Source organism: Neopelma chrysocephalum, unplaced genomic scaffold (assembly GCF_003984885.1).
Source record: "Neopelma chrysocephalum unplaced genomic scaffold, ASM398488v2 Primary Assembly neopelma1_62, whole genome shotgun sequence".
NCBI lineage: Eukaryota > Metazoa > Chordata > Aves > Passeriformes > Pipridae > Neopelma > Neopelma chrysocephalum.
The window spans coordinates 2887432-2904326 of NW_020897719.1; the positions used below are offsets into that span (position 1 = coordinate 2887432).

Sequence of the window (16895 nt, forward strand, 5' to 3'; positions counted from 1 at the left end):
GCTGTGTCTCACCTAAAAAATCCATTGCGCAGGCTGGAAAGGTAAAAGACCTTTCCCCAAATCTTCGTTCGCGAAGATGGGCCATTATTATTATTTGCAAAAGGTGTCTTGCCCCAGCTGGAAATGCTCTGACCTCTCAAACGCATGGCAGCATTTTTCAACATACACATTTTGCATGACGAAACAGGAAATCGGGTTACAAGACAATGCCAGATCTCCCGTAGCCATTTCACGCTACAAAAATCCGACCTGTCTGCCAGGAGGGGTTCTCTTGTGGGCAACCGTGGCGTGAAGAGAGAAAAATTATTTTCTGTTGTTGTAAAAAGAGTAAAAAATATTTTTTTTTTTTAAAAAGAAAGGTGCTGAACATCCATGGGGCCAGAGAGCTGCGGGTGTCGGAAAGCGCCGTGGGTCCCCTGCCCGGACCACGTGCGACCCTCCGCCCCGCGGGGACAGCACGGCCAAGGCTCCGCGTCCCGCAGCACCTGGTGACACCGCCCCGGCCCCGGGCCCGGCCCCTGGCCCGGCGCGGCGGCGCGCCCTGCGCGCTCCCGCCAGCCCGCCCACCTCCACATGCACACACCCGCGGCGGGAGGAGGAGCGGCATCTTCCTCGCCGTCTTCGTTTCGCCAGTTTAATTCCCCCTGCATCCTCGCCCCTTTTTTTCTTTTTTTTCTTTTTTTTTTTTTAATTTTAAATTTCTTGTTATCCCTGTAATTATTTGTCGCGGTGCTCCAGCCGGCTCCCGGCGGATAGGGTGGATCGCTTCTCGTGGGATCCCCGCAGCTCCTGGGGAAGGTAGGCAGCAGCTGATGCAATCGCGGGGACGGGGCCGCGGCTCCCCGCGCACCCTTTGTCTCCGCGCTACGCCGCGCGGGCCGGAGCCCGGAGCCCTGAGCTCGCCGTGCTTTGTCCCCGCCGTCTGCGCATCCCTCTCCGCGCCCCTCAAACGTGCCTCCTCGCCCCCGGGTGCTGCGCATTCCAAACCCTAAAAATGCGCGCAGCGAGCCGGGGAGGGGCTGGGGGAGCCCGGCGGGGCGGGAGGGGACGGGGGGCCGGGGCCGGCCATGCGGCATATCCCCGCGGCTGGGGCGCGTTGCCGGGCCCGAGGCGGGGGGGCGATGCTGCCTTAGCCGGCTGCTGAGGCGGGCATGGAAAAAAAAACCCAAAAAGCCCAGCAGAAATAAAACAAAATCCTGGTAGTCGGCAACTACGAGCTTCCGCTTGCAGCGGAAAAAAAAAAAAGAAGGTAGTAATAGTAATAATAAAAGAGTTTGCCCCAGGTGTCGGCAGGGCCGCGGGTGCCGCAGCCCCCGCACGGTGCGCGGCCGCGGTGTAGCCCTGCCCGGCTGTGGAACATTCTTGCCTTTCCCTTAAACCCAGCGCTGCTATGGGGTCAGTGCAAGTTTTACGGTATTCGGAAAATGCAGGCGCGCACGCGTGTGCGTGGTGGCCCGTAAATACATAGTAACAGCTGAGGTAGTCGGTTTTAATGAGCAAAGGCGAGAACAAAAAGGGGCCGGTGTGAATGCCCGGGTGTGCATTGGCTCAGAGGTGTGTACGTCCAGCTCGCTCTTGTGACAGGGAGCTTGTTCCGTTGTTTTGCAGAGTTCGTGATGCAACCTGTAGCTAGGATGTGTCTGTCTCCTTGTGAAAGAGGAGACAAGGAGATGTGTAAACCCATGCTTTGTTTTGTGACATTGGAAGGACTGAAATAAACCCCGGATCTGGCAACTGGTTTTATGGAAGTTGAAGCTATAGTCTGCTTATGCCACTAGCCAAACTCATCACATGTTCTTAGGCTGTTCAGCGTCCCAGACTGCTGTGGGACATTTCTACCAACCTCTAGTCCAAATTATAGATAGGAACCTGTGCTTTTATGGTGCTTCATTCACCTTCGGGTTTGTTTGGCTTTTACGCGTGCTTGAAAGGCCAAAAGAACATAAAAGAGCCATTGTTCTAAAAGTAAAGTGTTAGAAAACGATACTTTTTAGTTGATAAAATACATTCTGGGAATAAAAATAAAAACCAAGAAAGTGACTTTCTGAGTCCAACATTCTTAGATCAGAACTAAAAACAGCTAAAGGGAGAGAAAGAAACAGCATCCTTCCATCTAACGTTTACTTCATTTGCTACCAAAATGCCAACTTTGTTTTAAAAGTCTCTAGAAGGAAATTCCATCTGTTGCTGAAGGATATAGATATCAATAACTGCACTTTTCAGGTTAGGAGCCCCTGCCGAAATGGCATTGAAATCTGCTTGCAAAACCTGCCTGAAATCTAGGAACTGCCATATTGCTGGTAAGCAAAGGCCTTCTGCTGAGGCTTGATGGAAATTCACTGACTAAAATGCGATCTGCTTCACAGTCATACTGAATGACTCCTATTTGACTTTGCCTTTTCGGAAGTTTTTTTTTTTTCTTTTTAAGAGGCACCATAGAGAGAGCAATTCTCTGAAGCACACTGCAGCATCCTCTGGCTTGTCACTTGAGGCTGTTTATGCTGTAGTTGGACCAACTGGGCTTTCTAGCCCGGGTGAGGACAGGAGACAGTTGTTGGTGGTGAGCGCCACGCTCCACATACACCTGTGCAGAGGATTATCCTCCGAGTTGTTTGAAGTTTTTTGAAGACTGCTATAAAACACAGACGATCAACTGTCCTTCATGACCAAATCCTGCTTTTTACAAGGGTTTTAGAGGATGGAAGGCGAGGCAGGGCTCTCTCATCCTTCCTGCTTGCAGGCTGCTTGTCCTGGGTCTCTGTCCTACATTTTGTCTGTGTTTTTCTGGTTTGGGAGTTAGTTTTTTTTAGCAGGAGAAGAGTGGTGACTGAGCAGAAATGGGACTTTCCTTCCCTCTGTGCTCTCCTCTGTCTTTTTATCAGCCTGCTCATTTCTGTACGAATCCATGTAGCACGTAGCATGACAATAACCACAGCTTTAAAACTTTGTATTGTGAGGACAAATGAAATGTTGTGGGAATATTTAAATATTTTAAGCCTGAATTCAGTTTCCTTTTTGATAGGTATTTACTGCTGTGACCTTAATCCAATCCAAGAAGTTTGAGCGGCTGCTTTTGGGAAAAATGGCAGCTTTTTCATGTTTTGCAGTCAACTCTCATAATATTTGTCTAAGCTTATCAGATAAATATCACTCTGAGTCTCTTAGAGTCAAAACTAAGGTAGAGAAATTACTTGTAAACTGGGGCAGAAGGCGAGTTACATATGAACTTATACGAAGGGTTCTTCCTTCTGTAGTACAAAATTTATTGAAATAGGAATTTCAGAGCTGCTATTTAATCCTTACAAATACATCTGGGTAGTCTGTTTTGTTGCAGTGCCCCATAAAGCCCCACTCATACAGCATTTCCACTTTCTATGGAAGACAAGAGTTTATTTGTGGCAGTGCGTTCTGGGATCTCTTTTCAAAACCAAGACTGTCGAGAGGATTTCGCAGAGAAACATAATTAGGAAAAAATGTGACTATAGTCTTCTGCCAAATGCCTTTCCTAAATTGACTGGGAAGGGCTCAAAACAAAAATGTACTTAAACCCATTTTCCTTTATGGTTCATCTTTAAGTGTTTTGCCTAAAGTAATGAATCATTGGGTGAATCAGACTGAGATTTTATGGTTTCTTATTTGCCTGCCTTTGATCAGCTGAGTAGCCTGTCGAGACTTAATTTGGGACTGTGTTCTCTTTCTTTATGGCAGCATGGAAGGGCAGTGTGGAGAGTGATGGGGTAAAGCAGGAAAATTTTCCTGTTGCAGCGCAAGGTCATGCACTACCAAGAGAAAGGTTGACAATCCACATTTGTGCTCATAGCTTCTGAGTGATATATAGCATCCTTTTCTGAGCTTCCTTCCGCTTCCTTCCTAAGTCTTCTGTCACTTGTTCCCCCCCCCCAGTCTTATCTTTTAACTGTTTCCATCCTGCGTGCTGTGGGAGCTGTGTGAGAGAGAACAAGCCTGAAAATGAAAGGTGGTGGTTTACAGCCACCAAGGAAACAGCTGCAGCAGCTCAAAGGCCTTCCAGCCGCTGCAGTGCTTTCATCCTGGCGCTGTGTCCGATGGGCAGGATGGCCGTGTGCTGACACCTTGTCGGTTCTCTGTGGCTCCCTGAGCCCAACTGGGGCTGGGCTGCCGCGGGACCGGAGTGAACCCGCTTCCTTCCACTGCTCCTGTGGCTGCAGCCTGCTGCAGAGGGGCAGAGCTGAGGAGCTGGAGGCAATGACATTTCAAGCACTGCAGCTGTTTGCTCAGTGGATGTGAGTCAGTCTTCAATTTCCAAGCTCTTTTTTATCTCAGTGGCTCTTCTCTAATCTCTCCATTTTGTCCTTCCTGTAGATGAGGAGTAAATCTGGAGCTTTATGTTCCTCAGGTCAGGTATCACTAATGTGGAACGAAAAGGAGATAGTTGCTTCCTCACCTCCCAGCGTGATACTGTTTTGTATAAAGCTTATTTTTGCTTTTTGTCATTTAAGTGAATAGTCTGTGCACAGAGTTTCAGTCTCAGTGTTTCATTGTTTATATCCATGGTATCTTACTGGTCATATTGGTCTACTTTGAAAGAAGTTTCAAAAGTATGAGCAAAGACGTGTCACATCTTGGGCTTTGCAGGACTAAAACCAGCCTGTGTGAAAATCAAGTGCTTGATTCTGATGACTTGTAACCAACCAAGAGGAATTCTTGGCAAAACTCCCTTTGAAAAGAAAATTGAGTCATGTTTCATCTTTTGAGCTAATTAGCTTGAATTTCATAGTTAAAAGTGCTTAGGGTGTCTTGGATATTTACAAATCCCAAGACTGACTGTGGGAAGCGCACAGTGAATGAAGCTCCCCCTTGGTTTGCAAGGGCACGTTACAAAAACCGTATCCAGAGGTGGGCTAGATGGTGTCCAACTCGACCAATTACCCAAATGCCTCTTGTATACTGGCTCAGCTTTTGGCCAGTCATATGCTTTAAGTTGACACTTTTTGAATGATGTCATTTACGAGGCATGAAATAAAAAAAAGTCATGTGAATTAAGCCATCACCATTACCACCAGGAGTGATGATGTTACTGTTAAAAACACAGCTTCCAGCAAAGTGTTTTCTGAGAATACACCTCTTCCAGGTATGGCCCAGAAACGATTCATGCTTGAACCAGCAGAAGAAATAAGGATATACTGTCTGTATTACATTTGTTTTTCAAATACAAGTGTTTTGATCCCATTACTGCTCTTGTGGGATTTAACAGTCCAGAAAACTGGAGTTGCAGGGATTTTTTTTTTTTAATGTTTCAGAAGGCAACAGAGAAAATTACCACAGTTCTTGGAATGTGCTTTAAAGGCTTGTGAAGGTCTCAGTGTCCTTGAAAAAAAAACTTTCATTTTATTTTCTTGTGCCATCACATAGTCCTCCTGAATTCTGTGACCAGTTGTAATCTTTCCCGTATTCTGCAAGGAGCACACAACAAATAATTTATCCATAAAGGGTTTTACAAGACATATCATGGAATGTTTAAAGAGAAAGCCAAGTTCCTAGGTTGGAGCACTGCTTGGAGCACTGCTTTTTCTACTAAACGGAGGGACTGGGTCAGCTACCAAACAAAGGCCCTTGAGGTTCCTTTTGAAGGGTCATTAACTCTTTCCTGGTTTTCTCTTAGGGTGATTCCTGCTTCAAGAAGCAGTGATTGCCCATCTGAGTATAAAAGTTTGAAATAAGAGCAAAATTCTAATTTCTTCTTCATGATTTACTTTGTGTGTGTCTGGAGAGAGAGGTTCTCTTTTTGGAAGGTTTAAGGATGGACAGAGTATTAGGCACAGTGACTGAAGTGACTGGAATTTCTGCAGTCACTCTTCACATGATTATTTACTGCCTTTCAATGTGAATTAGGAATAAAGCTCAGTTTAGGAACTCTTGCCAACATAGCATTTTTATTTGCATTTCTTTTATGACATTTCTTGAATGAAAAGGCTGTAAAAGTACAAATATTACCATGCTGCTTCCAATATAGCTCAGTATCAACATGTAGCGAACTTTTATTAGTTGAAGCAGTTTGGGTTTTTCTTCCCACGGCATTAGTGGCACCTACACCTGAGGTGGCAACTTGCTTAGCTCAGCTATCCCAGCATTGAATCTCCCTTGGGGAGCAAAGCTAATGCAATTGCAGGGAAGAGCTCAGTGAGACTTCAGACCACTCCTGTGGGTCAGGGTAAGTTGTCCTTCAGCAGTGCCAGGCTCCACTGTAGAGGCCAAGTGACAAGCCTGGAGCAGACACTTGACTTGTAGGGAATGAAACTGGTTGACGTGAACACTATCATTTGGAACTGTAGATTTTATTAGGGCTCTGCGATTTGTGGCATGGGTGATTTTGAAGTTTAAAATGGGGAGCAAATTTATGTGACCAACTGTACTCCATTGACTGTGGAGGGTGCCCAGAGTGATTAGCAATGACAATGTATATCTCTGAGGTAACTGTATCTTTGCAAAAATTTTGTGATTTGCATAGTGCTTTATTCCAGGTATCACGTTTATCACCCTTTCTCTCTGAATCTTCAAGGGCTTCACAAACTGAGTGTTATTGTCGCTATTATCATCTTAATTTTACAGATGGAGGTGTTAAGGACATGTTAGTTTTTCTTTGCCAAAGATCTGTGATAAGTTCATGCCATGACAATGAAAATTTCAGTCCCCAGCCCCACCACTCTCTCCTCACCCTCCTTGTGTTTTGGCACTGAGATGAGGTTTTCTCATACTTGGAAGTGCAATGCATTATTTCACTCATTTTTTTTTCTTTCATGGTTTTATTTTGGTGTTTTTTTAGTAAATCATCATGGCTAGACTTCGCGAACGAAGATTTAGTAAATCACCCTAGCAAGAACCTGAGGCAGATTCAAAATGACTGTCGTGCTGCTTCAGGAACAATTTGTCTGCCTAAAAGCTGGAATCGACTGAAATGATTACTGATGCTTCAGCTTGTACTAAGATTTCACTCCGTCCTATAGAATCGTAGAATGGTTTGGTTTGGAAGGGACCTTGAAGATGATCTTGTTCTAACCCCCCTGCCATGGGCAAGGACACCTTCCACTACACCAGGTTTCTCAAAGCCCCATCCAACCTGCCCTTGAACAATTCCAGGGATGGGGCATCCACAGCTTCTCTGGGCAACTTGTACCAGTGCCTCACCATCCTCACAGTAAAGCATTTCTTCGTAATATCTAACCTAAACCCACGCTCTTTCAGTTTAAAGCCATTCCCCCTTGTCCTATCATTACATGCCTTTGTGGAAGTCTTCATTCAATTAATTTTCTGTAGAAGCAGAGTTTTGGTTAAAACAGACAAAGCTTGTCGCTCCTTACGAATAAAGCAGCGAGCTATGTTCCTGCCACTCTGGCCCTGCAGTGTTTCGGTGATAGAGGGCCAGAGCAGCACACTGGAGAGCTGCACGTCAGTGAGCTGTGCAGCCAGCTCTCCAGTGTGCTGTTTACCTCACATGAGTGCTAATTTCAGCACCTGCTTTTCAAACACTTCATGGAGAATTTATTAAGCACAGGCAATGTCAAGGCAGTTCTGAAAATCCTCCTGGGGCACCATGATGCAAAACGGTGCCCAGAGGAGAAGCTTCTCTGCTTGAATCTCAGATGAACATTGCACAGGTTTGTAAATGCCAGGGGATACAGATCCTGGTACAGAGGTTGTAAAGTCTCTTAAAGAATATTTTATTTTAGGAATTCATGGTCACAAGAAGCTTGAGGATTCAGTGGACTTGGTCCTTGCCATCTCAGCAGTTGCCGTCTCCTGTGGCTTTATCCTTTTATAAAAAGATCGTGCTTCTCTTCCAAAATAGGTAGACTATTTTATCCCTGCAGTCTCCTGAAGACTGTTCCAGAATGTCACTGCTAAAACTACCCTCTGCTTGCCAGTCCGCATTTATTTATGAGCAACCTAAATCAATGGTTTTAAAAATATTTTATTGTGCCAACATTTTAATACCCGAGCAGTTTTCTCCTGGTGTCTGGTGAAAATCTCTTCTGTAGAGGAGTTAAAAAGGACTCAGCTAACATGCCCCAAACTCAGTCCTCACAACAGGCTGTACCAGGCCCTTTCAGCCACCATAACCGTGTGCTTAGTTACTCTTTCAGTGGAAAAGATCTTGCTCTACTGTTAGCCTTGAGACTGGCCTTTAAACTTTGCACCTGAAGTTTAGACAGGATGAGCCCTTGAGGAATTGTTAGGAGCACATGTACATTTTAAAACTCCATTTCTGAGAAAAGTATTTACAGGGAAGAAACTGCTCGTTTGCAAAGTCCTCTTCTGCATGGTGGAGATGTGGTATAAAACAGAAGTATTGGCTTCTGTAAACTTAATTTGAAACAGGCAGCTGTCATAACTGAACAAGTGAACTACATCCTCCTGTCTCACCCTGCAAGAGCTGGGGATGCTCATGCCTCTTTGGTTGCATGCAAGCCGTTCGATGGCTTTGAGGTAGCACTGAGAAATTTAAAAATATTCCCAGATTAATCCGGCATCTGAGTGTTCACCACATACCCCAAGGTGAATAGTTGTTTGGCAGTACTGCCGGAAATTCATTCACAAAATGGGAATTGAGAGAGTTGTGGTGTAGGAACTTGTTTGTGAATAACATACTGTTGCCTCACTACCATGCTGGAGTTGTAGCTCAGCTTAGAGTGGTTGGACTCCAGAAAATATTGGTCTTTCAGTTGATTTGCATTGCTGATAAAGAAATATGTAATTGTAGCAAACTTCTCTGATCTGCCTTTGGTGTTTTTCTCGGTGCTTTTATGCAACACATCTATCAAAGGAGAGTTCACCTGATCATCTAGACGGTAACTGCTTGACACAGGGTATACGTTACTCTTTCTCCCATGACGCATGAGCTCAGGGATTTGGATTTTTCTGCTTCTGTCCTTGTTCATTATAAGTTTAACCATACACAAAGCATCATCTGCACATCCATTTTACCAAAAGTGTGTTGGAATATATGTATTAGTAGAACGAGGTACTGGGAGAACTCGCTCCCTCTTTCCCCTTAGCATCAGCACAGACACAATGTGCTTTATATTTTTAGTAAGAATGGAGAACATACAGAAGACAAACACCAAATATCAAAATGTGGCTTGGATAAGCAAATAATTTTTTTTCTTTGTTTTGTAGGCAGTTCATCCCTTTTTCCTGAAACAAACAGGCTTGGTTTGCTCACAAGTTTGCAAATAAAGTACTGTCTTCAGCAGTTGGTTGGAGGACAGGGTAAATTTGTAAGGTTGATCTCATTAAGACATATAAGATTACTACTGTTCTGCAATGCATTGAGGTTATAACCTAAGGTCCATTTAACAATACAAAATTGCATGGTAAGGATGGTCCCTCCTTGCAGGTTTCACTGGTTTCTTCTGGTGATATTTCCTGCTGTTGGTGGTATACATCTTAGGTTTTTTTCTTGTGTTTTATTTAGGTTGCTGACACTGTGGCTGTAGTTTATTCACAAGATACCAACCAAACACTAGTATTTGAAGAACCACTTGGATAGGCACAGTTACTCACCCAGCATGCCTTTCAAAGCTGGATTAGAACTGACTGAATTGCAGAATATGACTGTCCCTGAAGATGATAACATCAGCAATGATTCAAATGATTTCACAGAGGTGGAAAATGGCCAGATAAATAGGTGAGTATTTTTCCACTGACATTTCCTCTGCTAAGAAACACACTGTTTAAAAACAGCATTCTAATTTTCAGTATATGTCTTGAATTATTCATTACCAAGTCATGCTTCATTTGAAGATGTAATTTGAATTTCATACGTAACATCTGTTGGGCATAGGCTACAATAGCAGATAAAGCAAACAGAGTGGCAATTTATTCATCGTTTTGAATCTTTCAAATTAGTCTAATAAAATTCACAAACGTATAATGTAGCAAAAAGCCAACATTTTGAAATATCTGCTTGCACACAGCATGGAAGTAATAACAATTAATACAGTGGCAGAATTCGGGGCAAATCTTCTTGTTGACCTTTGATCCCTGATATGACAAATTTAGCCTGCCTGGCCACATTCACACATCCAAGCTCCTGGAGATTTACAGCTGGTGTGGTTGGCAGCAAGTGTAGTCCCAGTCCATGTTTGCAATTTGGCAACATAAACTGGGCAGTGGTTTGCTCCCTTCAGGCAGGGGTGGCAAGAAGATGGTAAAACAGAGTCTTACCTAAGTCATATCAAGTTTCAAAAAATGCATGAATACTGGTGAAAATTGCTAGTTACAATTATTAGGCTGTTGGCTTTTGCTATAAGCAGTACAGTCATTTCCAAAGAGCTGCCTTTTCAACCAGAGAGTAGTTCTCCAGCTCTTCCTGTCAGACTCCAGCAGGTGCTGAGCCAACCAGTTTGTAGCAAAGACCTGCTGACAGACTCTGTTTGGGTTTTGTGAGCTGTAAAACAGGAAGCTCTTTTTTGATCAAACTTCCTATTCAAATATTGCAAACCAAGGTGGAGCACACTAGCCAGCTAGTAACTGCATGGGGATGCAGCCCCTTAAAATCTTCCCTTGCCCTTTCTTCCTTTTGGCAGCATCTTCTTTGGCTATCTGGGAAACTCACTTTCTACTGTTAAAACAAAACTTAGAGCTGTTTTTTCCTAAGTGCTGGTAGAGTCATGTGACTCTCACAATTGTGTGGGGGGACAGGGAGCTTGGTGACAGGTATGGGAATAAGCACTCAGCACTGTCCATACCATTCACGTAGCAAAACCAGACAGCCATACTGTGGGATGGAGCAGGGGGCCCTGGCTGGTGGTGTGGGTGAGCCCCCAGCAGGAGGGTGGCTGCCTCCCCCCATCGCCCGCCCTGGGGAAGTCCTGGGGATGTAGCCAGCAGGGCATGTGTGGTGGTGTGACCACAACAGCTGCGCTGATGAAGATTAGAGCTGGTCAGGAATTTTCTGATGCAACTGCTTTGATGGAAAGTGCCAAAACGAAATGCAAACCACTTCTGTAAAAAAAAAAAAAAAAGAAAGGGAAGCGCACGACAGAAAACCACTCCAACTTTGCCAAAACAACACAGTTCCAGTACGAACCTGCTTGCTTTCCTGCTGGTTCACGTTGTAAGGAGAGGAGCTCATGAGCTGACAGTAGTAAATTTGTTCCGTTTAGCCTGCCGAGAATTTATATCCTTGAGAGAAGGAGTGGCTGTACCAGGCTGGCTGCACCTCCCCAGCACTTTGGCTGGTGTCACCAGTAACTGTTATGGGGGAAAACCCTGTTGGCACTTCATCTTTCAGTGAATGTTTATGGAGGGTGGGGAAGGAGTGTGCCATATGTGCCTGATTCTCTGCAGTCACAATGTGCTTTGTGGAGTTAAAATGTAGTAAGCACGACAAGAACTGAGTTGAATTCAGACTGCCTGCAAAAGGAAGAAGAAAAGTGGGGTGAAGGAAAGAGGGTCAGAAACTCAAAAGCAGAATTTCTGATTAATACTCTGGCTCTTAGGGCAGATGAACATATTCCACAATTTTCCATTCCTTTCTGGGTAACTTTTTTTCTTCTGCAGACAATCATTTGGTTGTAGGATGTAGCCCATTATGGTTCTCTATTATCCCACTGCCAGGGCTCTCATGAGACAGCTACTTACATCCCACACATGAGTATTTTGCTCTATATATCCCGGTTTGTTCATGTTCCACTCCATGTCTAAAACAAGTTTCAAGGCAGCTCGTGCTGACCACAGCTTCCAGTGCAGCAGCATGTTGGTACCAGTGCAGCCATGTGAGCATCCCCATGTGTGATGAGCAGGGGGACATATCCTGCTCAACACCTCATGCTGAATGCATCCTGAAAGGATGTAGTTATTCCCTTTCTATAACTATCTTGGGAAACACCATTTTTCCATGGAATAAGAGGTTAACAGGCATAGGGAATAACACATTTTGTGCTGCTTGGCACATGGTGTGAGGCCTTGTGAAACTCCAAAGTCCATCAAAACCAGTGGGACTTTTTTTGTTGATTTCACTTGAGCTTTAGATTAGATCTGTAATTTTCAACTAACTTTTTTTGTTGTTTCAACCTGTTTGATTTTGCATACTGTATTTAATTTTGAACATTTTTTCTCCCACTGCGTAATTGTTCAAGCTCAATGTAGAACAGAGTTTTTAAGGGTCTTTTGGAGAAGGTATACCAGGCAGAAGCCGATTCCAAGTCTGATTGTAAACTCCAAATAGTTCTTGATCTTGGAAAAGAATTTTCTAGTTTCCTTTAGATTTCCAGCCTTTTCTAGGCCTAAATATACAGTTGTATGTAGGGAGGGGATATTGTTTTGAAGAGGCTGTACTGAGAGGGTGTTTTTTTTGTATGCAGATGTTGAATGGAAATGCCAATCTAGAGATTTGCATCAAATTCAGACGTGGATTTGATGATTTTTAACCGTGTCTCCTGGCTATAAAACTTTGCCATCTCTGCACATAACTGTAAATCGGTATTTAGATGATTTATTCCTTATCTATAACTATGACAATGCAATACTTTCAGGAAGCTGATATCTAATGCCTGTCTTGGTTTGCAACTACTAGTAAGTCATCAGCACCCCTTGTTTTGTTAACAAGGTTGTTAGTAGGTATACCAAGATCTGGTCCAAGTTTCATAGTGTAAGTCAGACCAAGCTTTCTTCTGCATTTCTTGTTTTGGCCTGCCCTGGAAATCTTTGCCACTGCTCAAGTTAGCATGCAGTTTAAGAAGCTGCCTAAGGATAAAGTTCTGTCACCTTAGCAGAACTAACTTTTCCTAAGAAATGTTTAAGGCATCATCAAATTTCATTTTAATTTAATTATGTTTAAACATATCCAAGATAGCTAAATGGTTTCTGGCTAACTCTGCTTAGCCAAAATTATTAGCTTGGAGATATCACCTTAACCAAACATTTTTCATTGAAGTCCTTTAATAACTTAAGTTTGGAAACCATAGTTTAAAATCATCCTTTTAAAATCACTTTATCGATTATACTAAGTTTCTACTTTGCACTAAATCAAACCAGGAAAATAATTAGATTAAGATATTTTTTCCAAGCCAACTGTGAGGCTTCATGCATTGCAAGGATGAGCTCATTATATCTTGGCCAGGATATTTCATTAATGTACCTGAAAAGTTTTGTGTAATCTGTTCATACTCAGCTGGGATACAGGAAACACAACAGGAAAGCAGAAACATTTAAGAACAGGTTATGTCTTTTAATGATGAGTAAAGCATTTGAAATGAAGACAACAAACAGCGCAAATGGATTTCATGCTTGTCAGGCTTTGATGGCACAGGTGGTCCTGCAGCTTGTTGCCACAGCACCTCTCACAGTGGCCTCTGGTCCTTGGGAGGGCTGGGAGAGGCTGGCGTAAACAGGTGTTTCACTTAATTTGTGTCATATTTTTAAAGGTCAAATATGCAACATTCTGTGACAATGAATGGCTTGTTGTCTAAGCACATCTATTAAGCAGAGTAGATGCATGGCACAGTTTAACTAGAAATTCCAGTATTTCAACATATGTTTCCTTTCATATGCTATAGGGGAAAAAAACCACCCTGAAAGGAAAAAAAATGTTTACAGAAAGCAGTATCTTGGGAAAATTTGTTTCTGTTGAATTCATTAAAATACCTTCCCCCTTACACTTTTTTTTTTTTAATTTTATTTTTGTTTAATTTAAGATCAGTAATACTTTCCATTTATGGAAATTTGTCTGTTATATGGTATGGCTGTACCACCTCCCAAGCATTGTACCAAAGCAAACTTCTTGTCTGGACTTGCAGGTCCAATTGCCTGCAACAGCAAATGCAGCACAGGCAGACCCCACATCCCCCCACACTGCATCACTGATGAACTTTCTGGGAAAGCAATCCTAGGGCTGGAAGATGGCCTAGGAAGCACCCCATAAAGAAGCTGTGCTCAGTGCTGTGTAGTTCATGGTTTGAGAGCGCAGTAGCCACATTCCCATGTCTGACTTTGCCCTCCTGTATGCATCACACAGCATAAGTGGAGAAAAATGTGCAGTGTGATTTGGTAAAGATGGGGTGGATGAGGAGCCCAGCTTGTAATAGGAGATGAGAGGCTGGACAAGCCCACTCCATTTCTAATGTAGAGCTAACTCAAAAGAAAGTACTTTGGATCAATTTATCAAATCAGAGTAGTTTTCTCAAAGTCCCATTTGGAAGGAAATAACATGTTTGTTGGCCACAGAAGATACTGGTTTTGCAGAAGCTGTTTACTTTGTCAGAAATATTCTAATGGAAAGTCCCACGGTAGTTTTATATTCAAGCAATATTTCTCAAGTGTTGTCTTTATTGTGTATTCGTTTTTTAACAATAATTTTCATGGAACTCTAATACCAGACAGCTATAATAATAGTATCTACAAATTTGTTATTTTTGTAATTATGAAGGGGGGATTGGCTGCAAGGGGATGAGCAAAAGTGGGGAGATCAGACTAGTGACTTCTGTCATAACTCTTGACAAAATCTAAAATGACACATGATCTCCATAAATGACAGAAGAAGGCAAAGTCCACAGATGTTCCCAGCAGCAGTTACAAATCCAAAAGAGATAAAGCTCTTCTCTGTGCTCCTGCCTGTACAAATTGCCTGCAGGGTGTTTCAAGAGAGAGCTGGAATGTCTTTTTCAAACCGTTCACACTCTGCTGCCTGCGTTCAAGAGATGAGCTTTAAACAGACATGAAAAAGAAAAGCACATGCTCTGAATCAATTTGAGATTTTATTCCATGAGGATGAAATACCTACAAGGTGAGCTTTGGAAAGTTAATTTCGACCAGTTTATCTTAGAAGTGGTTGCTTTTCACTTCTTAAAACAGTGGGGGGGTTCAGCCATCTATTCCAACTGTGTTAGCACTGGTAAATCTGACATGATGTCTATATTTTGCAGCAAATTAGTTGCTGAAGTTAGTATTTAAAAAATACGGGAGAAGCCTATAGTTGTTTTTTATTGACATAAAGGAAATCAAAGCAGACCAGTGAGTAGGCGTCAAAATTGCAACAAACCCAGGAAAAAATACTACATACATTTCGCCAGCTATGCCCGGATTTAAGGGATAAACACCAAATGTTAAAGACACTAAGTCCAAGTGTGTCAGCTGTGGAAGCCAAGTCAGCAGCATTATAGCTGCATGATTTTGCCATAGCCTTAGAAGCTGTGCTAGCGTATATCAGTAGTAATTAGGCCACAGCTGAGGTGGTACGGAAGTTTGATAGAGCTCTGTCTTTACGAGCTCACCTGAATACCACTGGATGTACTCAGATGATGTGCAGTCTCGAGTCACAGTTTGAATTATACATCCCCAGCCAGTAGACATTCCCAGCTGTGGGAAAGGACCAGCAGTGCTGCTGTTTGTGTCCAGTGTTGTTTGTCTGTTTTAATCTAAGAAGAGTCAGCTTAATGTACCTACAGCTAAAACAGTCTCTGACACTTGGTGACAGCCCCTGGTTAGGTATGTGACATGTACAATGGCTGATGCATTAGCCAGTGCAGACTAAGAACCATCTGTGGATTAACAAAGATGCCAGGGACTTAATTGTGCATAAACCTTCAAAAGATGAAAAGCTGAAAGAATGCTTTATACAAACTAAAAAGTTTGCTGAAGAGAAGATCTGCGAGAAAATAACAGCTCATCTAAATCAGAAGTGTTGTAAATCCCAAGGATGCCAACACAGCCACAGGAGGACAGTAAGTTCCTAAATGTGGATACATCAAGGACACAAAACAAGTAAAGGGTAAAGAGAAAGAAAAGCTGTTTGTTCCATGTTTCCCTGCACAGAAGTGTTGAATTTTGCAGTATGATGAATTCAGTAGTGAGTTTTGAAAGACACTCAATTGAAAATGTAGTAGCCCAGAACAGTGCAGGTTGCCTGGTTCAGGATGGTCCAGGCAATGCTGACTATGTGTGGCACACCCTCCTGTTCTTAACTTCAGATGTACCAATACTATGTTGCAATTTAGGGTTTCAGTGGCAATGTAGGGGTTTACAGTGTCACCCGACAGTGAGGGGACAGGTGGAGTCTTTTAGGGATCCTTGGCAGAATGATGATGGCAGTAAATTATAGTTACAATTAAAGCTTTATTTTTTTAGCAGGGTATTATGGTTAGTGTAGCACAGAATTTAGTATTTGAATGGCACAGGATTTCAACAAACTGAATCAATGTAGTGCAATTTATAAGTATTATAATACAGAATCTATAGTATAACTTTAAGATTTATAATCACCTGGACCCTCAGCCAATGGGGTCAGATCTTAATACATTATTTGTTTTATCAATGTACAATCATAATCTAGGCATAAAAATCATATAAAAGAATATAAGTCACTCCCTTAATCCTTGGAGGATGCAGAGGACAGAGGGGTGTTCCTGGCCAGTGGCAGCTGCAGTCCCAAGCTCCCCACTTAGGCCTTGTAACTGCTTGATTTTACAGTCAGCGCTAGGGGTGATGTTGTGCTTCCCCTCTTCTGTGAAGGGGTCATCACCACTTCCTGGTGGGCTGGGTGCCTGGGACCTTCCAGGCTGGCAAGGAAGGAAGTAATTGAGCTGGCGCCCAGGCGTCTTGAGGTCGATAGGGAGGGGAAGAAGAAATCTGATTGGTTTGTCTGCTTGCTTTACAGGACCTTCAGGGTGCGATAATGGGAGAAAGGAATGAATACATGACATGCTTGCCTTACAGAGTAGCGTTAGTTGTGCTAACTCCATGAGCAGGGCTGGGAGCAGTGGGTACTCCTCATAAGCATCTCTGCAGGACACCTGGAGAAGCATTTCCTCATAGCATCTGTGCAAACAAATTGCTTTCCCATCCACGAAATTGTTGCTGCTGCTTTACAAAATTGCCTAAAAGACCATTCTGTATATATATATATATACATTTATTCT

At 43.1% G+C, this 16895-nt stretch overlaps 1 protein-coding gene across 2 annotated transcripts in view; it reads left to right on the forward strand.

The window, feature by feature from the left end:
* Window positions 1–572: 572 nt before the first annotated feature.
* The window catches only part of SLC38A1 (solute carrier family 38 member 1), a 41901-nt gene continuing 25578 nt past the window's right edge, over window positions 573–16895 (forward strand). For both annotated transcript variants that reach the window (XR_003534024.1, XM_027682180.1), the window contains exons 1-2: window positions 573–798; window positions 9452–9664. Coding sequence is in view for 1 of the 2 variants with exons in the window: in XM_027682180.1 (XP_027537981.1) it covers window positions 9546–9664 (119 nt within the window). In the remaining variant the exon portion in view is untranslated. The remainder of the gene's footprint in view (window positions 799–9451; window positions 9665–16895) is intronic.